This window comes from Gymnoscopelus microlampas (assembly GCF_963454915.1).
Source record: "Gymnoscopelus microlampas genome assembly, chromosome: 1".
NCBI lineage: Eukaryota > Metazoa > Chordata > Actinopteri > Myctophiformes > Myctophidae > Gymnoscopelus > Gymnoscopelus microlampas.
Window position 1 is genome coordinate 7,557,025 of NC_139962.1, and position 27,292 is coordinate 7,584,316.

The 27,292-nt window shown below is 41.3% G+C and overlaps 2 protein-coding genes and 1 long non-coding RNA gene across 3 annotated transcripts; all 3 read right to left on the reverse strand.

The window, feature by feature from the left end:
• Positions 1-7,144: 7,144 nt before the first annotated feature.
• Positions 7,145-8,164, reverse strand: LOC311048310. The gene is made up of 3 exons (XR_014601082.1): positions 8,105-8,164; positions 7,357-7,432; positions 7,145-7,214 (listed from the first exon to the last, which is right to left on the reverse strand). It is a non-coding gene; the product is annotated as an uncharacterized lncRNA (long non-coding RNA).
• Positions 8,165-8,669: 505 nt separating this feature from the next.
• On the reverse strand, positions 8,670-20,814 carry LOC311042556 (dynactin subunit 1-like; the record flags this gene model as incomplete). The annotated part of the gene is made up of 10 exons (XM_084053355.1): positions 8,670-8,888; positions 13,469-13,519; positions 15,388-15,510; positions 16,364-16,576; positions 17,447-17,515; positions 17,721-17,889; positions 18,825-18,985; positions 19,431-19,583; positions 20,029-20,136; positions 20,617-20,814. The coding sequence occupies 10 exons, from the start codon at positions 20,812-20,814 to the stop codon at positions 8,670-8,672; spliced, it is 1,464 nt and encodes a 487-aa protein (XP_083909481.1).
• A 58-nt stretch (positions 20,815-20,872) lies between these two features.
• LOC311042565 (dynactin subunit 1-like) lies at positions 20,873-25,086 on the reverse strand (the record flags this gene model as incomplete). The annotated part of the gene is made up of 7 exons (XM_084053367.1): positions 20,873-20,887; positions 21,168-21,380; positions 21,992-22,049; positions 23,077-23,237; positions 23,683-23,835; positions 24,281-24,388; positions 24,889-25,086. 7 exons carry the CDS (start codon positions 25,084-25,086, stop codon positions 20,873-20,875), a joined length of 906 nt encoding a protein of 301 aa, XP_083909493.1.
• Between the last annotated feature and the right edge of the window lie 2,206 nt (positions 25,087-27,292).

Genomic DNA, 27,292 nt, shown 5'->3' on the forward strand with positions numbered 1-27,292 from the left:
TTTTTGTCCCTAACATTCATCGAGCTCTGGACTTAGTATATTTTTTTCCGTTTCGGTAGTGACACTACCGAAACGAAAAAAAAAATGTTCCCCCAAAAACCTGTTAGGAGTACGTTTCAGGCAATTTAAAGTTGATTGGTAGTGACTTTTTTGTGACTTTTTTTTTGGTCCCTAACATTCATCGAGCTCTGGACTTAGTATATTTTTTTCCGTTTCGGTAGTGACACTACCGAAACGAAAAAAAAAATGTTGCCCCAAAAACCTGTTAGGAGTACGTTTCAGGCAATTTAAAGTTGATTGGTAGTGACTTTTTTTTTGGTCCCTAACATTCATCGAGCTCTGGACTTAGTACATTTTTTTCCGTTTCGGTAGTGACACTACCGAAACGAAAAAAAAAATGTTGCCCCAAAAACCCGTTAGGAGTACGTTTCAGGCAATTTAAAGTTGATTGGTAGTGACTTTTTTTTTGGTCCCTAACATTCATCGAGCTCTGGACTATGTAAATTTTCTTTTTACCGAAACGTTTTGCCGAAACGAAAGTTTTGGAAAATTGTCCCCCCAAAAACCTGTTAGGAGTACGTTTCAGGCAATTTAGAGTTGATTGGTAGTACTTTTTAGTGACTTTTTTTTTCGTCCCTAACATTCATCGAGCTCTGGTATATGTAAATTTTCTTTTTACCGAAACGTTTGCCGAAACGAAAGTTTTGGAAAATCGTCCCCCCAAAAACCTGTTAGGAGTACGTTTCAGGCAATTTAGAGTTGATTGGTAGTACTTTTTAGTGACTTTTGTTTTTGTCCCTAACATTCATCGAGCTCTGGTATATGTAAATTTTCTTTTTACCGAAACGTTTTGCCGAAACGAAAGTTTTGGAAAATCGTCCCCCCAAAAACCTGTTAGGAGTACGTTTCAGTCAATTTAAAGTTGATTGGTAGTGACTTTTTTTTGGTCCCTAACATTCATCGAGCTCTGGACTTCGTAATTTCTTTTCCGTTTCGGTAGTGACACTACCGAAACGAAAAAAAAAATGTTCCCCCAAAAACCTGTTAGGAGTACGTTTCAGGCAATTTAAAGTTGATTGGTAGTGACTTTTTTGTGACTTTTTTTTTGGTCCCTAACATTCATCGAGCTCTGGACTTAGTAAATTTTTTTCCGTTTCGGTAGTGACACTACCGAAACGAAAAAAAAAATGTTGCCCCAAAAACCCGTTAGGAGTACGTTTCAGGCAATTTAAAGTTGATTGGTAGTGACTTTTTTTTTGGTCCCTAACATTCATCGAGCTCTGGACTATGTAAATTTTCTTTTTACCGAAACGTTTTGCCGAAACGAAAGTTTTGGAAAATTGTCCCCCCAAAAACCTGTTAGGAGTACGTTTCAGGCAATTTAGAGTTGATTGGTAGTACTTTTTTGTGACTTTTTTTTTGGTCCCTAACATTCATCGAGCTCTGGACTTAGTAAATTTTTTTCCGTTTCGGTAGTGACACTACCGAAACGAAAAAAAAAATGTTGCCCCAAAAACCCGTTAGGAGTACGTTTCAGGCAATTTAAAGTTGATTGGTAGTGACTTTTTTTTTGGTCCCTAACATTCATCGAGCTCTGGACTATGTAAATTTTCTTTTTACCGAAACGTTTTGCCGAAACGAAAGTTTTGGAAAATTGTCCCCCCAAAAACCTGTTAGGAGTACGTTTCAGGCAATTTAGAGTTGATTGGTAGTACTTTTTAGTGACTTTTTTTTTCGTCCCTAACATTCATCGAGCTCTGGTATATGTAAATTTTCTTTTTACCGAAACGTTTGCCGAAACGAAAGTTTTGGAAAATCGTCCCCCCAAAAACCTGTTAGGAGTACGTTTCAGGCAATTTAGAGTTGATTGGTAGTACTTTTTAGTGACTTTTGTTTTTGTCCCTAACATTCATCGAGCTCTGGTATATGTAAATTTTCTTTTTACCGAAACGTTTTGCCGAAACGAAAGTTTTGGAAAATCGTCCCCCCAAAAACCTGTTAGGAGTACGTTTCAGGCAATTTAGAGTTGATTGGTAGTACTTTTTAGTGACTTTTTTTTTCGTCCCTAACATTCATCGAGCTCTGGACTATGTAAATTTTCTTTTTACCGAAACGTTTTGCCGAAACGAAAGTTTTGGAAAATCGTCCCCCCAAAAACCTGTTAGGAGTACGTTTCAGGCAATTTAGGGTTGATTGGTAGTACTTTTTAGTGACTTTTTTTTTCGTCCCTAACATTCATCGAGCTCTGGACTGGATAAAATGCTGGTGACGAAAAATGACGAAAAATGCTGGTGACGAAAAAATGCTGGTGACGAAAAATGACGAAAAATGCTGGTGACGAAAAAATGCTGGTGACGAAAAATGACGAAAAATGCTGGTGACGAAAAGATGCTGGTGAAAAAATGCTGGTGACGAAAAATGACGAAAAATGCTGGTGACGAAAAAATGCTGGTGAAAAAATGCTGGTGACGAAAAATGACGAAAAATGCTGGTGACGAAAAATGACGAAAAATGCTGGTGACGAAAAATGCTGGTGACGAAAAATGACGAAAAATGACGAAAAATGACGAAAAATGCTGGTGACGAAAAAATGCTGGTGACGAAAAATGACGAAAAATGCTGGTGACGAAAAAATGCTGGTGACGAAAAATGACGAAAAATGCTGGTGACGAAAAATGACGAAAAATGCTGGTGACGAAAAAATGCTGGTGACGAAAAATGACGAAAAATGCTGGTGACGAAAAAATGCTGGTGGAGCTCTGGACTTAGTACATTTTTTTCCGTTTCGGTAGTGACACTACCGAAACGAAAAAAAAAATGTTGCCCCAAAAACCTGTTAGGAGTACGTTTCAGGCAATTTAAAGTTGATTGGTAGTGACTTTTTTTTTGGTCCCTAACATTCATCGAGCTCTGGACTTAGTAATTTTTTTTTCGTTTCGGTAGTGACACCATTGTGTCACTACCGAAACGAAGTTAAATCCGAAAAAATCACTAAGTGTGGAGGCCAAAAAAAAAATGTTCCCCCAAAAATCTGTTAGGAGTACGTTTCAGGCAATTTAAAGTTGATTGGTAGAGACTTTTTTTTTGGTCCCTAACATTCATCGAGCTCTGGACTTAGTAATTTTTTTTTCGTTTCGGTAGTGACACCATTGTGTCAAAAAAAAAAAAAATCCCCCAAAAACCTGTTAGGAGTACGTTTCAGGCAATTTAAAGTTGATTGGTAGTGACTTTTTTTTTGGTCCCTAACATTCATCGAGCTCTGGACTTCGCAGCATTGTAAGTACAATTAGAAGGTACTTTTACTTTACTGGAGTATTTCCAATTGTCTATACTTTTACTTACATCTCAGAAGCAAATATTGTACTGTTACTCCACTACAATTATTTGAAAACTTTAGTTACTAGTTATTGTAGATATAAATTATTATATTATAAAAACATACATTAACCACTTGCCTTTCCCAAATGTACAACCACAAGGCCGCACGCACGTACGCACGCACACGCCACTAACCTGTACAACACTCGGGTCCAGATTGACGCAGGTATCCAGGTCCATGTTGACATTGGAGGCAGCGGCACTTCTCACATAGGAAAGGGATGCACCACCTACAGGTCATAAAGAAAATACTGAATTTATCCATCTCTAAAGTGTGTGTGTGTATGTTTGTGTGTGTGTGTGTGTGTGTGTGTGTGTGTGTGTGTGTGTGTGTGTGTGTGTGTGTGTGTGTGTGCGTGCGTGCGTGCGTGCGTGTGCGTGCGTGCGTGAGAAATTTGAGACATTGTGAGGATGTTTGAGTTAGGCTATTACCACTGGTATACAGTACAGTACAGACAGTTGTGTATGAACTTGGGGTCCTTGACATGGAAATGTTTGAGAACCACTGCAATATACAGTATGTGTTTGTACGCATGTACATGTGAATGAATGCTTGCTTACCCAAAAATGGCTCTGTATTCTGGAAGCTGGTAGTGCTGATAGCTGTAGTGCGGCTGAGTCCAGAGAAGGCTTTTTCTGCGATGTTAAAGAGCACTTTCTTCTTCTCCAGCGTACAGCTGGACACTACCAGCGAACTGGAATTACTGGAAACACCAGGAGACACACAGCACACATCTCAAAAGAGTGCTACCACATTTTCAACCACAAATGTAATTTATTCAGTCTCTAAAATCCAGTCCCTTACATATCTTATTTACCTTTTGGCTAATATGTCATGGAATCACACACATCACTCTTTTATAATTTGTTGTACGATGTTGCTTGTAGAAATGTATGCTAATTTTACTACTTTCTTTTTTATTTGTGAAAATGCGTGAATTATTATTATTAGGACTTTTATTTCTATAAAATAATAATTGATTCTTATTTTTGCCAGCCCAAAATACGGATGCCAGGGTTAATTAGGTTAAAAATAGTTTTGGGTGGGGCGCCCGTTGGCCTAGCGGTCCAGGCGCATACCATATATAGGCTCTAATACAGTCTGACAGAGTGTTGCGAGTTTGAATCCCAGTCCCGACAACCTTTGCTGCATGTCATTCCCCATCTCTCTCTCCCTGTTTCCTGTCTCGCTCTACTATACACTGTCAATAAAGCCCACAAATATTCCCAATTCATTTTTTATAATAATAGTTTTTTGCATTAATGTCGATGTTCAAGTGTGTGCAAGTAGTGAAGAAATACTAAAGTAAACATGATTTACGATACTACTGGCTCCCTCCCCAACACCCCTCACCTGAGGGTGTCCTCTGAGATGGTCTGTAGGACACTGGTATCCAGGGAACACAGGTTGGGTCCCTTGACACAACTGAGCTCTGCACTGCCAAGACTGTTGCCCGCCTTAGTCAGATACTTGGAAATGATGGCCTTGGCCTTGATGGTGACAAAAAATGTGTTAGTGCCATATACATGTACTGCACACATTTACGAACACACATGCAAAAACGTGTAAATATAATCACAACACATTATGTTTTCTCACTTCTACACTGATTACACTGCCTGCCAGCCAGCCAGACAGACAGACAGACAGACAGACGCTCTACCTCCTGAGCCACTGCCGCCCCATGCATTTTTGTCAATAACACCATCAATCAATGAAAGATCATTTGTATACTTACCAGAGCTGAATCCCACTCCCCATCTGAAGAGTCCATTAAAGAACACAGTGTGTCAATCTGTGTGATGTTCCACATGCTGATGTCATCAGTAGTGGCGTTGCGTGACGCAGGCCCCAGCTCCTGGACTTTCTCTTCTGGGATGAACGACTCACTGACATAGGCCTGACGTTGTGGATAGAGACATATTAGTGGATAGAGACATATTAGACGGGACACCAGATCAGAAATGCAACTGGAATCACTTTATTTGCGATACCTGTTCATTCATGCAATACATTTACAAGACTTTTATCTTGGTGGTAATGTGGTCAGACAATATTAAATATTATGGTAAAAGGACAACAGCCTCACATGCAAGAATACAATGCAAAATACATTGGAAACAGACTTTCCAAATGTCTTCATGAAGTTATCATTTAATTGGATGAAATACGCCAGGCGCACAAGAAAATACCAATTGTTGACCACGGGGTTGTTGGCGGGCAATATTTATATATAATATATATTTTTTTACATTCATGGTGTAGCCCCTTTAAAATGTAAGCCATTTAACATCATCACAACACACTCACATGACTTGGTATACATCACAGGGTGGATAAAAGTCCATGCATTATAATAATAATAATAATTATTATAAGTACTATTATATTTTGCTGTACGTTTTTTAAGCTGTCATAAGACGCTCTACAGATGAGGTTACCTCTCTAGCGAGCAGAACCAGGTGGTGCAGGAACTCAGGAAAGTCTCCTTGAGACTGTGTCAGATGGTCAAACACTGCATGGATGATGACGTCTTTCTCTGGAGGAGTAGGCACCAGCAGCATCTCTGCAGTCTGCTTCGGAGTCAGGAGGTGTAGAATCTGGACACGTTTAAGACAAGAGACAGACAGACAGGACATAATGGGAGAGGGCAGGATATGAGATTTAACCACTGAAGCCCTATTTTATACGTAATCGAATTATAATGTCACACTCGCAAATCAGCTATTACGTTTTTGAAAATCTTGCAATCCTGTGATGACATGCCCAAAATATACGCCAGGTTGAAAGGTTATTAAGTTACTGTAATTGTAGTGTCAAGTACAAACAATCAAATCAATGTTTTCAGTAAAAATGTTCAGATTATCCACACTCACTCCAGAGAAGTCACGGTTGAGGTCATAGAAGTCTGTGATGGGGGCGAACATGGAGAAGAATCCAAAGTTCTCCTCCAGCCATTCTGCACTATGGCTGGATGAGGAGACACACTGAGGATCTGAAGATAAATACACAAGTCAGTGTAGGCTATAATAGTATAGTATTAGAATAGAGTAATGTTTTACTCAAAAATGTACCCTGAAAGCAACAGAAATTCCTGTACATCTGCAGACAAATGGTCCTCTGAGCTTGTCTCTAGCTATGGCTACTTGGTTCACTTACTGGACGTGTTGTGATGTAGCAAGAAGTAATGGATGAAGTGTTCGTACATCACTGGGCTGTGGTTGTGATCAGGATCCATGAGACGCATATGATGACTCAGGTCTTTTACTCTGGACCCAGCAATGCAAAGAAATGTATCATTATTCCGGGACTATTTTGTGTATTTCGACTATAAGTGTTTTCCAAACGTAGGGTCTTACTCTTGACCCATTTTTGGGTCACAGACCAGGTTTTATGAATTAAAGTAAGGTAAAGTTTTTTAAATCAACAGATTTTCAGAAATTAAAGAAATACATTTTTTAAATATGCATACTTTATAATTCATAATGATTTTTCTTAAAAGTTTAGGTCCCAGGAAGTCACCAAATGTATCTTTCAGGTCTCAAGCTGAAAATGTTTGGGAAACAGTTATGTTCTAGAGAAGATAGCATTCCCTTTATAAACGGGACAACTCACAGGGCTTGGTAAACAGGACAGGTGAAGTTCTTAAAGCTGAGGCAGTCTAGGAGGCTTATGGGAACTGTAGGCAGCAGAGGCAGCAGTTTGATCTGGAACCACATCCTGATGAAGTCTGGGTCCTCCAGGTTCTCCTGGGTATCATCGACTCTGACATAGTGAGGTTGCTACGGGCAGCACAGTGCATGAAACGGGCCACATTTTCCACTGCGTTGGTAAGCTGGTAGAAGAGATGGGGAGAAGGATAATGGATGTACAGGCATGACTTTCCTATCCGACGACATCTAGAATAGAATTTGGAATCCTTTGTGTAATACATTTAAATTAAAGAAATTCAGAAACAATTAATAAAGCCTTCTCACGCCACATGATCTTTCTTCAAGGGTGATGCTGCAAGTGTCCTGGACCTCAGTGGTGTCATTGCCCATGTCCAAATAGCTGTTCAACAAGCAAGCACAATAATCAGCATCATATTCATAGATAATGGACAGTGGACGAAACAAGGGACTTACAAAGGACATAACCTGCAATATTTCTGGATGGCCACCAGAGGGTGCCCAGAGGCTGACCTTTGTTATCACTCCAAAAGCAGGACATTGTTGACCTTTGTCTTGTTAGGTTCACTATCACAAAGTGACAAATTCCTTGTGTCGGTTTGTATTTAAGTTCCCTTTAATAATTTTAACTTTGTTCAGCCACCTACCCTGTGTTCACATCTTAGTAAAGGGCTTGTGTTTGTCTTTCCTTTTGTAATCTTTGTGTCCTGCCTTGCTTAGGTCACTTGTTTAAGGTTACAATCAACAATTCCAGTTATTACTCACTCAATATTTGCTATCTCGCATGTAATATTCAAAGAAACGTTTTGAGTTAATCCATAAATAAACGTTGCCCTTTTGTTGATTTCCATTATTTTGTGTTGTGTTGTGTTGAATGTGAAAGGAAACAGAAGTCCACTAACACCACCGGCACTCTTAATTAAACTAGTTCGGCTCATCCAGGAAAATCTGTGACTTTGGTCAAGACTAGCCTGCACAACATAATTGGAAAGACATGGACGCTGGACTGTACATGCATCTACTCACTGTATGAAAGAATATGAATTGTACTTACAACACTTGGTGGAAGGCATACTTGATTTGGTCAGGGAGTTGCCCATGGGGTAAGAATCTCTGTAATAGTGGCGGTACAACATGGTTGAACCAATCCTCCACATTTGTCACATCAAACTCTTCCATTGGTTGGGCTATGGACGTATTATGTGGCGTGTACATGCCAGCCAGCTCAGCTAGGGTCCAGTTCAGCAGGGTCTGGGTCAGAGTCATGCTTCCGATCTCGGATACATTTCTCTGGAGAGCAACAGATAGATAGGAATGTCAGGGTCATGTCAGGTTAGCAGATGTAATATGCATAACCATAATAAACTAGTCATATAAAAACAAGTAATTGGCTTCTCATATATGCATATAGTATATGTATGTACGCTGTATGTACCTCACGTGTGAGAGACACAAACTCACTGACGAGGCTCCCAACAGGTCTGAAAGCTCCCATCAACCCATTCACCACCTGCAAGTGTTTCAAAAAGAACAAAATAATATTGTTTAAGGTTATGAAGATTACCATCAACAATCTGGTAAAAGTTTAATTGGATGAAAGAAATGTATAATATTTAAAGCTATGCAACCTCTCTGAAGCTATTCTGTGGTGGTGGTGGTGGTGGTGAGTAGGGGCTATGTGAGGTGTATGTGTATCCGGGGGTGGAGGTGGGGGTGGGCCCAGGACCACCGGTCATTAAGCTGTGGAAGATCAGGCTGAGGGTCCCGTTGTCCAGGCCTGCAACCTCAGGCCTCAGTAGCAGCTCAGCCTTCTGTTCTGGAGACAGCAGGTGAAGAACCTCCAATTGCAACCCGGAAGACACGGAGAGAAGGAAGGTCAATTCATAGACAGTGTAGGGGAAGTTACTTTTAATTATTACACATGACTTTCAATTAAAAGTAATCATCGTCTTCACTTGGACCACAATAACAAAGGGTGGGTGTAAAAAATGTATCTGTCACCCCCCAGACGTTACGTTTCGCGTCCGGAGGAGCAAGCCGTTAATTCAAACTATACCGTTGACGTTTAATTGTTTTGTTTTGTTTTAGTTTTTTTTATCCCAAGAGAACAGTCGAATAATGACAGTTACAAAAATATAAGCCTGTATTTGGCCTCCCAAAAGATGCATAACAAAGAGGCATCAAATAGAACAAATAGACCAATTCCAATATTCATTTTGTGAACGTGAACACAGCTTCTGAACCATTCCTTAGCTCCATGGTTACTGAACTAAATATTGGACCCAATCGTCACAAGACACACAATATGTACAAGATTTTCATACGAAAATGGAACATTCGTGGTAAAATACAAACATTCGTGGTAAAATATATACCATATAAATAAAAGGCCCTGTTACAATGTTGAGCAGAAACAGGAGCACATCTAGCATAAGACTGAACTAGAATTTTCACAATTCAGGGCAATTGCAAAGTGTGGTTGCGCCGACGCAGAGTTCTGGGTTGCGGCCATGGGGGTCCAAGGAATCCATCGTCACATAGTTCACAGTCCAGTCTCCAGTGGTGTTGAAGATCTCAAAATAAATTATTGTTAAAGCAAACTTGCCTTTTTTTTTACCTTATTGTTCTGATCTGAGATATTGAGAGGAGACAATACCCTGTGTATATAGAGTAAATGGCATATCTGCTATTTGCAAACAAGTTGTAAATACTCAGAAGACATTTCACGTTTTCCTTATATTATGATGTCATGTTTTGTGAGTATAAGATTCAGCACCTATTTTCCCCCAGCCTGATAATAGATATTAAATACCTTGTAATGTACTTGGGAATGTCTCACCATATAATACATGTGGAACCATTACGATACATGTCGACCTGGCTAGTAGCTGGGTTGAAGCCATACCATTTTGTATATTGTAAAATAGATACTCCCCAGCATATCAGGCACATCAATGTTACTGAATGGCGTCAATACCACAATGAAAAACTATTGTTTAGCTTACATTGTGACAGACTTGTCATCACCAGGCAGGAGTTTTGGTTAAGCTCTAATGTCCATGTAGATTGCTTCACAGTTTTACACACAGTAGAGGGATTGAAGTCCATTTTGTCCAGCAGGCAGAGATTATAGTCTGACAACACTTTCAATTACAAGCTTTGACACTTGCATGGATCAAACCGTTAAGTGGATAAGTTGGTCAAATAAATTAAAACACCAGATTGTAGAAGGCAAAAATTATTGTCAGTTAAACAAAAAACTTTTGTGTATTATGTTCATATGTGTATGGGCTTAGGTATTAAGAGATGTTACATTCCAAAGTTTCACTTTTTGTTCAGCTTTAGTAGTGAAGAACCCTTCTGATTATGAATAGTAATTCCAAAAAAAAAAAAAAAACACACATCTGTATTCATTGTAAATGTTAAATACATGCGACTAAATACATTACCAAACATATAGATTCACTTTTCAACCACATGGTAAAAAGAATAATAAGTAGAGACAAAGCAGAGCAGATATAGTTTAAAGTATTTATTAACACAATTGTATTATTGGTACCTTTACTGTAAGCAACACCATCAATATATTTGGTAAAATGTCCTATCAATTATTGTTATTATAGTTGTTGTTATTATGATTATATATGTAATAATAGTATGGTTATATTTTATGATTCTATATATAGGTTAATTATAGTTATTATTGATAATTATACAATTATATAGTATGGTAACTATTACAATGCCTGTAAACAGTTTATTATTGACAGATATATTGTTGATGCTATAATGATTATTATTACTACTATTACTGTTATTATCCAAAATTATATTCTAACTTTTAAGTAAATTCAATATTTTCCAGGGTGAAGCAAAAAACCCGCCTCCTATTTCAGCCAGTTTAGGAGTGCACGGGGAAAAAAATTCTTGCACCGACCCATTTGTTAAAAAAGGGGATCAAGCAAGCTCCTGGTAAATATATTAATATATTATTAAACAACATGTAACATTCTGAAAAAATAGGTACAAATTGTAGGGCTGCAACTATATTGATTAAGTTAATTATCTCAAAGTGTATTTTGTAGATATCTAATTTTGTATTTATCAATGAATCAATGTGTAACATTTTCCATAATTATTTTGGGATTACATTTATTAGTTTAATTAGGAAATTAAGTCCTATTTTAATAAGTGTATATTGGCTGTTTGAATAAAATTACATTTTTTGTCAAAATGAATAAAAAAAATATTTAGTCCTAATAAGTGTTACAGTCTTACAGCCCTAAAAACAAATGGTGAGTTAAACATTTACAACATGCACATGTAAATATAAGGTAGTGGGTCATGAAAAGGCAGTATACAATCCAAAATAGTTTGTTATGCATTTGTTAGAATTGATTATTTCATGTGTGAGTTTGTTATTAAATTCAGGGATGGCCAATATTGTGTTATAGAAATTGGGTACTACCGGTTCACGAGCCACAACATAAATGGAATGCAATTATCTTAGAAATATGACAATTATTCACAAAGAACATTCCTGAAAAGTAGAAAAAGGTTAAAGGCAAAAAAATATGTCAGTGCTGGACGGCTTCTGAAAAACAGGGAAACAAGTGTTAGTGTTCTTTTCAAACAAATGCTTCACAATCAATAGTTATGAAAAAAGACAAAACAATGCTACAATATGAATAATACTGTGATTTATGCCTTGATTTCATGGATTTATTTTTGTTTTTGTGGCATTCCTAAGACAATAATTTGATGACCGTGTGTATTTCCGGTAGGAGACACAAATAATCTACTTTGTGTCTCCTACCGGATACATTAGCTGGTAGGAGACGGGAATCAAATTATTGGCTTAGGAATGCGACAAAAACAAAAAAGAATCCATGGATTCAAGGCTTCATAGGGTGTGCAATTGATAGAAAATAAGTAATTTTTTGGGTGAACTCCTCCTTTAAACACTGGCCCTGGAATGACCCAAAGACACGTAGGCACACAGAAGTGAGCATGTTTGTATGCCAGGTACTTATTAAAGCATACTTTCAAATGGAAACGAATATACTAAATAATACATTGCATCCACGACGTGAAAACACAGCAACTATACCAGTTAACTACACCACTGTACCAGTATGCAAACACAGTCTTACTTAAGTAGGGGTGCGACTGCTATTATACTGCTTCTGGGTGAATACAGTAACTGCCTTTAAAACTAAATTGTGATTTTGAGAGACCAATTTCATCCAATCAGGAGAGAGAACTCATACAGGACACATCCTATACAATCAAGTTGTTGATTATGGTTGGATGAAATTGCCAACACACCCTTAATTTTCTGTTTAAAAAGGACCTGCAGAGACAGGCTGTTCCCTGTTACTAAACAAACACAAAGCAATGATGGCTATCAGCATATAGCTTTCTATAAACTGGACAATAGCAAAGAAACAGTGCCAAGATCCATCTTGAAAACTGTCATATTGTGCTGAAATATTGGCCACATATGGATAACCACACCTCTAATCACCCCCCTATTATCACCTTTCAGTCAGCTGACTCGTCCACGCCTTTATCTCCTCCAGGCTGGATTACTGCAATGCACTACTCATCGGGATCCCTAACAAGAGCCTCCAAAGGCTCCAATACATCCAAAACAGCGCTGATAGGGTCCTGATGAGAGTGCGAAAATATGACCATATCACACCCACCCTCCGCTCACTTCACTGGCTCCCCATCTCCTTCAGGACCGAATACAAGATTTCCCTTCTCACCCATCAGTGCATTTACGGCAACGCCCCCCCCCCCCCCTACCTCGAAGAACTCCTCACCCCAAAACCTGCCACCTGAAGCCTCCGCTCCAACAACACCAACCTTCTTGTCGTGCCTGACACCAACCTCCGCACCATGGGCGACCGGGCCTTCTGCCACACAGCCCCATGTCTGTGGAATGCCCTCCCAGACCACCTGAGAGCGCCACAGTCCACTGATGCTTTTAAAAATTGACTAAAAACCTACCTTTTAAAAAAAGCATTTTTCTAATTTTTCATGGACTTTGTTTGTTTTTCGTATTGAGTTATAATTTCTAAAAGTTGGCCCTTTAGTTTAGCCTGGTTGGGTCTATTGTAATTGTTTTGTTGCCTATGCTGTTTTTATGCTCTGTTTTTAATCTGTAGCACTCTGACATCTGTGAGAATGTAAAGTGCGTTATAAATAAAATGTATTATTATTATTATTATTAGCTGACAACTATAGAAAATGTAAGCAACATATACTTGTCACCTGAATACCAGTGGTTCTCAAACTATTGTAATGTCAAAGAGCTTCCATTTTTTAGCCTATGCATTAAACCACAGACCCCCACAACCTAGTATTTGACCCCAAGACAATGTCAATAAGCCAACATTAGATAGTTACACACCTTGCAGTAGGCCTGGGATGGTGTGTCTGTCACCTGGGTCCGCAGCAGGAGCTGTAAAAAAAAGAAATACAATATTTTAGACACAAAGCTATGAAAGTACATGCATATCAATAGACAATAGCAGATCTACAAGCTGACAAGTGTCCAACAAGCTGACAAGTGAGCTTGTAAGCCTACAAGCTCACAACATGTTGCATTGTGAGCTTGTAGATCTGCCATTTTCAAATAGCCAAAGTTTAAATGGGGCTGAAGTGGTTAATGTACCCTATGTTTTTTTAAACAATAACCAAAATCTACAAAGTAACTAAAGTTTTCTAACAATTGTAGTGGATTAAAAGTACAATATTTGCCTCTGAGCTGTAGTGGATAGAAGTACAAGTACAGTATTTTTCTATGCAAACTGATACAGTAAAAATCACTGTTTTTGCTGGCAGCAGTGGCACACTATTACACTGTTCATATGGCAGTCAAAGAGTTAAGCTACAGAGTATATATATTGGCAATGCCTCCTTAAAAACGGACAATGGACTGACCACAAGAAAATGTCCATATGCTAACATTAGATAGTTAGATCTAAAAGGTTTTGATTTGCACATGTGTCATGTTATGTTAAACAAACCTTGCAGTAGTGCAGTCTGGGACGGTCCCCTCAGTCCACAGCTGTGTTGGCCAAGATATCAGATCCGGTGTACAGCCACGCCACAGCTGAAAATGTCAAGCAAAAATACTGTATTTTAGACACAAATATATATTTGTCACTATATAAATATAGTGACAATAGCAGACCTACAAGCTCACAAGTTATCTACAAGCTGACAAGTGAGCTTGTCGATCGGCTATTTAAAATAAGGCAACAAGTTTACAGTGAGCTTGTAGATCTGCTATTTTCCAAACATTAAACTCACAGTGAGCTTGTAGATATGGAGAGAAGGAGAGAAGGGGAGAGGAGGGGAGGGGATATATATCTGCTATTTTTGAATAGTCAAAGTGTAAAATAATGCTTTTTAGCTCAAATGAAAAAGTGACACAGACGCTTCCTCAGGTCTTAGTGGGTTAATGCAAGGCAGTTGAAGAGCCACATACATACATACATACATACAGCCACATATACAATGGCCTCACGACACTGGGTTTCTGTGGTTAGCTGGCTTTCCTCACAGACGGGAGCTCTGTCGCCAGCATTTGGACCACCTGTAACAGTGTAGAAACCACTACTGCTGCAATACTTTCCAGTGATATGCATTTACTATAAGGATCCATCTTCACAGTTGCTAGAAAGTGGACTGGGGGAAACATGACATGTTGCACTGGTTCTTCCTGTGTGTGTGTGTGTGTGTGTGTGTGTGTGTGTGTGTGTGTGTGTGTGTGTGTGTGTGTGTGTGTGTGTGTGTGCACACACACACAATTTAAGGCTGAACATGTGACTTCAGCCTTAAATTCTAGCTACAATCAAAATCACACACCCGTCAGTGGCTGAACATTTCAGCTCTTTTTTTGTCCCTCTGATGCTTCTTTTTGAAGTGATTTCGCCATGCCAGAAACCCACTCCCATCGACTGGACTGTAATACTGTTCCTAAAACACAAGAAGAAAAGAGGGGGGAAAAGTGTCATTTGGTTTTAATGAGCATGTGTAAATGTGCGTTAGACTGGTGTTTTATGTACTTACATAGCCCAAATTTCCCTGGGGATCGGCCAGGTATGGGAATAAGGCAGTGATGCCCTTTGCATAGTCCTCTTTAACACGCCTTGAAGGACTCGTCCTACAGTACACACACACACACACGTATGAGATCCAAACAAAAGTATTGCTGTGCCGCTGCCTTCTGCAAAAAGGAGGATTTTGGCCTGCACCAAGTACAACCAAAATTGTGTATTGGGTGCATAATTTTTAGATGACAACATACCCATGTTCACTTGCCATGTGTGCAACCAATATCTTCACCATGTCGCGTCTTCTGGTATCCGTTAGGCTTTTTGTCCGAGCATACTCGGTAAGGATCCTCTCTCCGCCAGGTCTGTCCTTCAGAATTTTTTCAACCATCTAAGTGGAAGTAAAAAAAAAGGAGGGGAAACACAGGGATAGACAGTAATATTTTAAAGCACTGGTCAGGGTTCCCACACATTTTTACCTGGTCATTTTCAAAACTTTTTCCATAACTTTTTCACCCTATTTCCAGGCCTATATCAATCGTATGGTGGCAATAATGAGGCTCTTACTCCATCAATGCCCCAAGACAGACCTCGAGCAAAGGCGTCACATGACAGAACAGATCTACAAGCTAACAACGTTTGTTCTTAGCTTGTAGATGTATTATTTTTGTTACGTGATGTTCTGTATAATGGGCAGCTCTCACGCAGCACTGCATTTTACCATGTTACATATTTCATGAAATGTTAGACATGTTTTTTATGAACAAAATCAATAGCCAAAAACTATGTATATCCAAACATCTTCCAAAACATTTGATGAATTCCAAACATTTTCCAGGCCTGGCAGACAGTTTTTCTCATTTCAAAATATATCCAGGAAATTCATGACCGTGGGAATCCTGTTATTAACTGTAAAAGTACATAAAGAAATACATTCCCGGTTGTCAGGGGCAAACACTCTAAGAGAAGTTGTCAAACAACATTTACCTGTATGTGGAATGGTCATTGTGAAAAATATATCAGTGAAAGATTATATCAAAAAGTAGCTTTTTTTTTAATTGAAAACATATTTTACAGGGTGGATTGGGGTTCCCAGAGATGAAGAATTGACCCCAGAGATGAATTGCACCAAATGGGGGTCTGTGCCCTAGTGCGCATAAAAATTAGGGGGGGGGCGGGTCCTTGAAATTCAAAGGTTTGAGAATCACTGACCCGTACAGACAGTAGAATGGGTGTATGTGTACCTGTGGTCCAAACATGACAGCGGCGGGTGCTCCCATCACGTCCGTTCCGGGCATGCGGCGACGGATCTTCTTGCAGAACTGTCTGATGTCGGAGCAGGAGGTGTCCAGGTCCTTCAGCAGGATGCAGAGGCTGGAGCTCTCCTGACCGGCGGTCAGGAAGGCCCGCAGGCGAGCCGACTCCACTGCCACACAGTCCAGGCCACTCTGGATGAACTGAGACACACCCATGGATTAAAGCGAAATACAATCTCACGACTGAAAAAGGTTTGTATGACCAAGTCGTAATGTGGGATTTGTGAAACAGTCGCAGGCGCATTGAGAGCATAGGTGCGCAACATGATGCCATAGAAGACATGCTGGCTTCTATGGAATACAAATGACTGAAATCAGTCGTGGCGAGAACTTGAATCCATGCACACCAGGCACTTATTCTCTCTCTCCATTCCCCTGTATCTCAGGGGCGCCCACCCTCTAGAGCCTGGTTCTGCCCAAGGTTTCTTCCCAATAACCACATGAACCCTATTCTGGGGCAAACATTTGATGACAATGTATTTCAGTGTAGAGCGAAAACAGGAGTGGATCTAGAATAGAGTTCTTGGGAATCCAGTCAACTAAGTATAGGGTTTAAGTGGTTAAAAGGAGAGTTTTTTCCTTGCCACTGTTGCCAAATGTTCTCTCAGGGGGGGAAACGTTGGGTCTCTGCTCTATATGTAAACTGTCTTGAGACAATTTGTTAAATTTGACTATAGTGCCAAATCACAACAGAATTAAAAAAAAATCACCAAATTACAAAATAAACTTCCTTAGTCTTATTTTGTTAGATCCGTTTGTCTTCACAGTTGCACCGTACGTAGCTTGCTTTCGGCTTTAACGGGCAAGGGTGTGACCGCATTAAAGGTGCAGCACACAGCAGCAAACGGTAACCGCCTTCCATTCCGACATCTCGCCACTCCGACTAGTGGCTTCCGTGTGCGGTTAGGGTTAGGTATAGGGTTCGTTAACGTCGGAAAGGCGACATGTAACCCAGCAAACACCAACAAAAAATAAGTAAAGACAAAATAAAATCACAAGGCGTTGAAATACCTTGATGTGGTCAGCCAGCTGCACGGTGCAGTCCTCTGTGAGCTCCGCCAGGTGGATGCTGTACAGATGCTGGAGGACACAACAGTAGTGAGTTACTTACAGACAAGTAACAAGCATGAATACGTTGAATGCGTATTAATGCAGACCGGACACATGCACAGTTTTTCCATGGAGAGAGAGACACACACACACACACACACACACACACACACACACAAATGTGTGCATGTTTTAAATGCTAGATGGCAGCCTAGAGGTCCTGTATTGTTGTTACCTGGTAGTATTTGATGGCCTTGGTGAGTGGCTCCACTTGAATGGTCTCATCCAGCTGGTCTTTGTGCAGCAGGTCGATGAAGTAGTCCAGAGAGCGCTCGTGGACGCTCATTTCAGAGTACAGCGTGCCCATCCTCTTAAACACCTCCACACTGCAGCCACTCATAGCCCTGGATGAGAGGAGGCAGGCCCGGATTGGCCGTCGGGAGGACCGGGACTATTCCCGGTGGCCTGCCCTCTAGTGGCCTGCCTGAAAAAAAAAAATATCAGGTCAGGCCAGCCATCCACAGCCAGCGCGGCGCTTAAGTGATGCAGCAAAAAAAAAATCTCTCCTAAGCACAGGCCAGGCCAACTACAGACAATTTCAATTCAATGCAGTCAGTGTTGCTTGCAGCTCAGTGCAGCTGCGGGCCTCCCCCCTACCTTTAACCCCCAAAAAGGCCCCCCTTTTGTAAGGCCCCCCAAAAATAAGGCCCCCCCCAAAAAAAGGGCCCCCCAAAAAAAACGGCGCGCGCTGGGCGCGCGCAGAGTGGCCTGGGTGGGCGTGTATCTCCCGGCCAGATTTGGAGTCCCACTCCGGCCCTGAGAGGAGGACATGACAATGGAAGGACAGATAATGTTAGAAGTGGCGAGAGTGGAGAGACCGATAACGTTAAGGTTTTTGTGATACACAGGACGCTCAAAAGTAATGCATTAAGTGTGTTTTCAAACCAGTAGTGCGTTTGCTTTGTTCAGATTCAGAACCAATATGATACAATGTTGCACTTTCCCTTGCAGCAAAAATAGCAGATTGTTGTGAGCTTGTAGAATTGCTAGTTTCGCTATTTGTCATACGGTATGACGGTAAGTATGTAGGGCTTAAGTAGTTAACAGAGGACAAAACTTATAAACGAAATACGAGCGAGAAAAGTTGTCTCTCATTGGACTGAATTTTTATTGAAGATGTTCAATACATTGGGAATAAAGGTGTTCAGTTCTGGATAGCAACATGGAGCATTACCAGAATCTTTTAATTTATTTGGAATCTTGTTATAAAGTTTTAGCATGGTGGGTATTCTCCAATGACAACATTCCCAATTTAGTCTCATGTGCGATAGTCACTCACTGTTCATATTTTTGCAGAGTGGCCTGCAGCAGGCCCAGGGAGTAGACCAGTCCTGAGGCGAAGCTGAGCTGCTCTCCACGGGATCCCCTTATCGCGGTTCCCTGCAGGGGGTCACCGTTCAGGTCAAACTTCTCCTGGGCCTGCTTGCTGATCAACTCCGCCTGCAGGGGAAATGACACACGGACATGTTGGGAACAGGTGGTAAGCAGAGCCTGAGCGATACATCGGTTGGCTGATATATGGCCATTGTTTTACTTATTTGTTGACGATCAGTATTGTAATTATGCAGCCGATGTGTCCCAATGTTTTACCACTTTCAACAGAGTGTCCCTATTTGGGCATGTCATTTTAAGTGAACATTAACAAACGTTTTCAAAACAATAACAAAAATAGTCGATCTACAAGCTCACGACACATTGTGAGCTTGTAGATAGGCTATTTCTGAAAATGTATGAACAGGGCTTATGTTGTTAAATACATTAAAATACTTTTTTTTTTACAAAAGATCGGTCAGACATTAGTGGTCTAGGACTCTCCAAAATCAGGATCGACCCCATGTGGCATTGGTCAGACTATTCTTTTCATTTTTTTGCAGATCACACACACCTTGCAGATGAGCCTTGGAATGAGCAGCAGCACCAGGATACAGTCGTGGTCTCCTCCATGGCGGAGGAAGGACTCAGGCATGAAGGCGGTGAGGAGGGACACCTGGCGGTTAGCCTGGCCCACCTCCATCTTCCTCAGTTCCATCTCGATGGCCTGGAAGACACACAGTCAAGGTTGGGTATAGAAGTTAGGAACCATATCCAAACTGCCAGGTACCCATGAAAATGAAGGAATCGGAATTGATAAATATCGTAATAATTTTAGGATCCAGAAATTATTATCCTAATTTTATGATACTGTATGAGCGGTTACTATTCATTACTCTTCTTAAACTTTTATTAATGTAAAACTTTTAAACTAAATGTCCATTGATGCCATTAACAAGAATTATGATCACGTAAGCCTAGTGCTCAGTTAAACTGGATACAACCTTTTCCAATCCATTTCTTTCCAGTATGGCTTGGCTTGAGTTTTGTGGTAGTGGTACCAAAGTGTCACTTTAGACATTTTATTGTCATTGGATTGATTCAAATCCCCATCAACTCCCAATCAGATTCCTAGCATTCTGACATTCGTCTCAGCCGTACCTTGGCAATGCTTTGATCTCTGCAAACTTTATCTTGAAATCAAACATCTCTGCAGGAGGATGCAGCAGGACCTGCTCAGCGTTGGCATTCTGCTGGTTGGTCAGCTCTCTGTTGGTCTCCTGGTGCACAGGGAAAAGCACACACAGACAGCAGTGAGCAATGTGCATTTACTGACGACCTACTGATAATCATAGCAGCTCACTTCTCATTCCTGTGTGTGTGTGTGTGTGTGTGTGTGTGTGTGTGTGTGTGTGTGTGTGTGTGTGTGTGTGTGTGTGTGTGTGTGTGTGTGTGTGTGTGTGTGTGTGTGTGTGTGTGTGTGTGAATATACTTGAGGGCCACGTGTCCCCATAAGTATAGTAGAAATTGACCTTGTGAAGGCCATTTTCCTGGACACCACAAGAGAATTTGTGAACAAAGACTTTTAGAGCCAAGGTTACAATTAGGAAAAGATTCAGGTTGGGGTCAGAATTAGGATTTAGAGTTAGGTTCAGGGTTACAAACGGCAAAAAAATGCATTTAAAACGAAAATCCATCCTAAAATGTTGCGGTAAGTAAGTATAGTAGTACAACGTGTATGTGTGTAGTGATCTATGCACCTGCAGGCTGGCAGTGAGCTCTCTGTACTTGTTGATGGTCTGCTGGTAATCGGCCATGGTCTCCTGGGCAGCCTCAACTCTCTTGTGGGCCTCGCGGACCTTTCCCCCGCTCATGTCCAGCTGCTCTCTCAGCTCCATCTCAGTCTCCCTGCCGTTCTCCTGGAGCTCGTCGTTCATGTCATTATCCAGGAAATTCATGACCGTGGGAATCCTGTTATTAACTGTAAAAGTACATAAATAAATACATTCCCGGTTGTCAGGGGCAAACACTCTAACAGAAGTTGTCAAACAACATTTACCTGTATGTGGAATGGTCATTGTGAAAAATATATCAGTGAAAGATTATATCAAAAAGTAGCTTTTTTTTTTAATTGAAAAAATATTTTACAGGGTAGATTGGGGTTCCCAGAGATGAAGAATTGACCCCAGAGATGAATTGCATCAAATGGGGGTCTGTGGCCTAGTACACATAAAAATTAGGGGGGGTCCTTGAAATTCAAAGGTTTGAGAATCACTGACCCGTACAGACAGTAGAATGGGTGTATGTGTACCTGTGGTCCAAACATGACAGCGGCGGGTGCTCCCATCACGTCCGTTCCGGGCATGCGGCGACGGATCTTCTTGCAGAACTGTCTGATGTCGGAGCAGGAGGTGTCCAGGTCCTTCAGCAGGATGCAGAGGCTGGAGCTCTCCTGACCGGCGGTCAGGAAGGCCCGCAGGCGAGCCGACTCCACTGCCACACAGTCCAGGCCACTCTGGATGAACTGAGACACACCCATGGATTAAAGCAAAATACAATCTCACGACTGAAAAAGGTTTGTATGACCAAGTCGTAATGTGTGATTTGTGAAACAGTCGCAGGCGCATTGAGAGCATAGGTGCGCAACATGATGCCATAGAAGACATGCTGGCTTCTATGGAATACAAATGACTGAAATCAGTCGTGGCGAGAACTTGAATCCAGTCAACTAAGTATAGGGTTTAAGTGGTTAAAAGGAGAGTTTTTTCCTTGCCACTGTTGCCAAATGTTCTCTCAGGGGGGGAAACGTTGGGTCTCTGCTCTATATGTAAACTGTCTTGAGACAATTTGTTAAATTTGACTATAGTGCCAAATCACAACAGAATTAAAAAAAAATCACCAAATTACAAAATAAACTTCCTTAGTCTTATTTTGTTAGATCCGTTTGTCTTCACAGTTGCAGTGTACGTAGCTTGCTTTCGGCTTTAACGGGCAAGGGTGTGACCGCATTAAAGGTGCAGCAGACAGCAGCAAACAGGTATAGGGTTCGTTAACGTCGGAAAGGCGACATGTAACCCAGCAAACACCAACAAAAAATAAATAAAGACAAAATAAAATCACAAGGCGTTGAAATACCTTGATGTGGTCAGCCAGCTGCACGGTGCAGTCCTCTGTGAGCTCCGCCAGGTGGATGCTGTACAGATGCTGGAGGACACAACAGTAGTGAGTTACTTACAGACAGACAAGTAACAAGCATGAATACGTTGAATGCGTATTAATGCAGACCGGGCACATGCACAGTTTTTCCATGGAGACACACACACACACACACACACACACACACACACACACACACACACACACACACACACACACACACACACACACACACACACACACACACACACACACACACACACACACACACACACACACACACACACACACACACACACACACACACACACAATGTGTGCATGTTTTAAATGCTAGATGGCAGCCTAGAGGTCCTGTATTGTTGTTACCTGGTAGTATTGGATGGCCTTGGTGAGTGGCTCCACTTGAATGGTCTCATCCAGCTGGTCTTTGTGCAGCAGGTCGATGAAGTAGTCCAGAGAGCGCTCGTGGACGCTCATTTCAGAGTACAGAGTGCCCATCCTCTTAAACACCTCCACACTGCAGCCACTCATAGCCCTGGATGAGAGGAGGACATGACAATGGAAGGACAGATAATGTTAGAAGTGGCGAGAGTGGAGAGACCGATAACGTTAAGGTTTTTGTGATACACAGGACGCTCAAAAGTAATGCATTAAGTGTGTTTTCAAACCAGTAGTGCGTTTGCTTTGTTCAGATTCAGAACCAATATGATACAATGTTGCACTTTCCCTTGCAGCAAAAATAGCAGATTGTTGTGAGCTTGTAGAATTGCTAGTTTCGCTATTTGTCATACGGTATGACGGTAAGTATGTAGGGCTTAAGTAGTTAACAGAGGACAAAACTTATAAACGAAATACGAGCGAGAAAAGTTGTCTCTCATTGGACTGAATTTTTATTGAAGATGTTCAATACATTGGGAATAAAGGTGTTCAGTTCTGGATAGCAACATGGAGCATTACCAGAATCTTTTAATTTATTTGGAATCTTGTTATAAAGTTTTAGCATGGTGGGTATTCTCCAATGACAACATTCCCAATTTAGTCTCATGTGCGATAGTCACTCACTGTTCATATTTGTGCAGAGTGGCCTGCAGCAGGCCCAGGGAGTAGACCAGTCCTGAGGCGAAGCTGAGCTGCTCTCCACGGGATCCCCTTATCGCGGTTCCCTGCAGGGGGTCACCGTTCAGGTCAAACTTCTCCTGGGCCTGCTTGCTGATCAACTCCGCCTGCAGGGGAAATGACACACGGACATGTTGGGAACAGGTGGTAAGCAGAGCCTGAGCGATACATCGGTTGGCTGATATATGGCCATTGTTTTACTTATTTGTTGACGATCAGTATTGTAATTATGCAGCCGATGTGTCCCAATGTTTTACCACTTTCAACAGAGTGTCCCTATTTGGGCATGTCATTTTAAGTGAACATTAACAAACGTTTTCAAAACAATAACAAAAATAGTCGATCTACAAGCTCACGACACATTGTGAGCTTGTAGATAGGCTATTTCTGAAAATGTATGAACAGGGCTTATGTTGTTAAATACATTAAAATACTTTTTTTTTTACAAAAGATCGGTCAGACATTAGTGGTCTAGGACTCTCCAAAATCAGGATCGACCCCATGTGGCATTGGTCAGACTATTCTTTTCATTTTTTTGCAGATCACACACACCTTGCAGATGAGCCTTGGAATGAGCAGCAGCACCAGGATACAGTCGTGGTCTCCTCCATGGCGGAGGAAGGACTCAGGCATGAAGGCGGTGAGGAGGGACACCTGGCGGTTAGCCTGGCCCACCTCCATCTTCCTCAGTTCCATCTCGATGGCCTGGAAGACACACAGTCAAGGTTGGGTATAGAAGTTAGGAACCATATCCAAACTGCCAGGTACCCATGAAAATGAAGGAATCGGAATTGATAAATATCGTAATAATTTTAGGATCCAGAAATTATTATCCTAATTTTATGATACTGTATGAGCGGTTACTATTCATTACTCTTCTTAAACTTTTATTAATGTAAAACTTTTAAACTAAATGTCCATTGATGCCATTAACAAGAATTATGATCACGTAAGCCTAGTGCTCAGTTAAACTGGATACAACCTTTTCCAATCCATTTCTTTCCAGTATGGCTTGGCTTGAGTTTTGTGGTAGTGGTACCAAAGTGTCACTTTAGACATTTTATTGTCATTGGATTGATTCAAATCCCCATCAACTCCCAATCAGATTCCTAGCATTCTGACATTCGTCTCAGCCGTACCTTGGCAATGCTTTGATCTCTGCAAACTTTATCTTGAAATCAAACATCTCTGCAGGAGGATGCAGCAGGACCTGCTCAGCGTTGGCATTCTGCTGGTTGGTCAGCTCTCTGTTGGTCTCCTGGTGCACAGGGAAAAGCACACACAGACAGCAGTGAGCAATGTGCATTTACTGACGACCTACTGATAATCATAGCAGCTCACTTCTCATTCCTGTGTGTGTGTGTGTGTGTGTGTGTGTGTGTGTGTGTGTGTGTGTGTGTGTGTGTGTGTGTGTGTGTGTGTGTGTGTGTGTGTGTGTGTGTGTGTGTGTGTGTGTGTGTGTGTGTGTGTGTGTGTGTGTGTGAATATACTTGAGGGCCACGTGTCCCCATAAGTATAGTAGAAATTGACCTTGTGAAGGCCATTTTCCTGGACACCACAAGAGAATTTGTGAACAAAGACTTTTAGAGCCAAGGTTACAATTAGGAAAAGATTCAGGTTGGGGTCAGAATTAGGATTTAGAGTTAGGTTCAGGGTTACAAACGGCAAAAAAATGCATTTAAAACGAAAATCCATCCTAAAATGTTGCGGTAAGTAAGTATAGTAGTACAACGTGTACGTGTGTAGTGATCTATGCACCTGCAGGCTGGCAGTGAGCTCTCTGTACTTGTTGATGGTCTGCTGGTAATCGGCCATGGTCTCCTGGGCAGCCTCAACTCTCTTGTGGGCCTCGCGGACCTTTCCCCCGCTCATGTCCAGCTGCTCTCTCAGCTCCATCTCAGTCTCCCTGCCGTTCTCCTGGAGCTCGTCGTTCATGTCATTATCCAGGAAATTCATGACCGTGGGAATCCTGTTATTAACTGTAAAAGTACATAAATAAATACATTCCCGGTTGTCAGGGGCAAACACTCTAACAGAAGTTGTCAAACAACATTTACCTGTATGTGGAATGGTCATTGTGAAAAATATATCAGTGAAAGATTATATCAAAAAGTAGCTTTTTTTTTTAATTGAAAAAATATTTTACAGGGTAGATTGGGGTTCCCAGAGATGAAGAATTGACCCCAGAGATGAATTGCATCAAATGGGGGTCTGTGGCCTAGTACACATAAAAATTAGGGGGGGTCCTTGAAATTCAAAGGTTTGAGAATCACTGACCCGTACAGACAGTAGAATGGGTGTATGTGTACCTGTGGTCCAAACATGACAGCGGCGGGTGCTCCCATCACGTCCGTTCCGGGCATGCGGCGACGGATCTTCTTGCAGAACTGTCTGATGTCGGAGCAGGAGGTGTCCAGGTCCTTCAGCAGGATGCAGAGGCTGGAGCTCTCCTGACCGGCGGTCAGGAAGGCCCGCAGGCGAGCCGACTCCACTGCCACACAGTCCAGGCCACTCTGGATGAACTGAGACACACCCATGGATTAAAGCAAAATACAATCTCACGACTGAAAAAGGTTTGTATGACCAAGTCGTAATGTGTGATTTGTGAAACAGTCGCAGGCGCATTGAGAGCATAGGTGCGCAACATGATGCCATAGAAGACATGCTGGCTTCTATGGAATACAAATGACTGAAATCAGTCGTGGCGAGAACTTGAATCCAGTCAACTAAGTATAGGGTTTAAGTGGTTAAAAGGAGAGTTTTTTCCTTGCCACTGTTGCCAAATGTTCTCTCAGGGGGGGAAACGTTGGGTCTCTGCTCTATATGTAAACTGTCTTGAGACAATTTGTTAAATTTGACTATAGTGCCAAATCACAACAGAATTAAAAAAAAATCACCAAATTACAAAATAAACTTCCTTAGTCTTATTTTGTTAGATCCGTTTGTCTTCACAGTTGCAGTGTACGTAGCTTGCTTTCGGCTTTAACGGGCAAGGGTGTGACCGCATTAAAGGTGCAGCAGACAGCAGCAAACAGGTATAGGGTTCGTTAACGTCGGAAAGGCGACATGTAACCCAGCAAACACCAACAAAAAATAAATAAAGACAAAATAAAATCACAAGGCGTTGAAATACCTTGATGTGGTCAGCCAGCTGCACGGTGCAGTCCTCTGTGAGCTCCGCCAGGTGGATGCTGTACAGATGCTGGAGGACACAACAGTAGTGAGTTACTTACAGACAGACAAGTAACAAGCATGAATACGTTGAATGCGTATTAATGCAGACCGGGCACATGCACAGTTTTTCCATGGAGACACACACACACACACACACACACACACACACACACACACACACACACACACACACACACACACACACACACACACACACACACACACACACAAATGTGTGCATGTTTTAAATGCTAGATGGCAGCCTAGAGGTCCTGTATTGTTGTTACCTGGTAGTATTGGATGGCCTTGGTGAGTGGCTCCACTTGAATGGTCTCATCCAGCTGGTCTTTGTGCAGCAGGTCGATGAAGTAGTCCAGAGAGCGCTCGTGGACGCTCATTTCAGAGTACAGAGTGCCCATCCTCTTAAACACCTCCACACTGCAGCCACTCATAGCCCTGGATGAGAGGAGGACATGACAATGGAAGGACAGATAATGTTAGAAGTGGCGAGAGTGGAGAGACCGATAACGTTAAGGTTTTTGTGATACACAGGACGCTCAAAAGTAATGCATTAAGTGTGTTTTCAAACCAGTAGTGCGTTTGCTTTGTTCAGATTCAGAACCAATATGATACAATGTTGCACTTTCCCTTGCAGCAAAAATAGCAGATTGTTGTGAGCTTGTAGAATTGCTAGTTTCGCTATTTGTCATACGGTATGACGGTAAGTATGTAGGGCTTAAGTAGTTAACAGAGGACAAAACTTATAAACGAAATACGAGCGAGAAAAGTTGTCTCTCATTGGACTGAATTTTTATTGAAGATGTTCAATACATTGGGAATAAAGGTGTTCAGTTCTGGATAGCAACATGGAGCATTACCAGAATCTTTTAATTTATTTGGAATCTTGTTATAAAGTTTTAGCATGGTGGGTATTCTCCAATGACAACATTCCCAATTTAGTCTCATGTGCGATAGTCACTCACTGTTC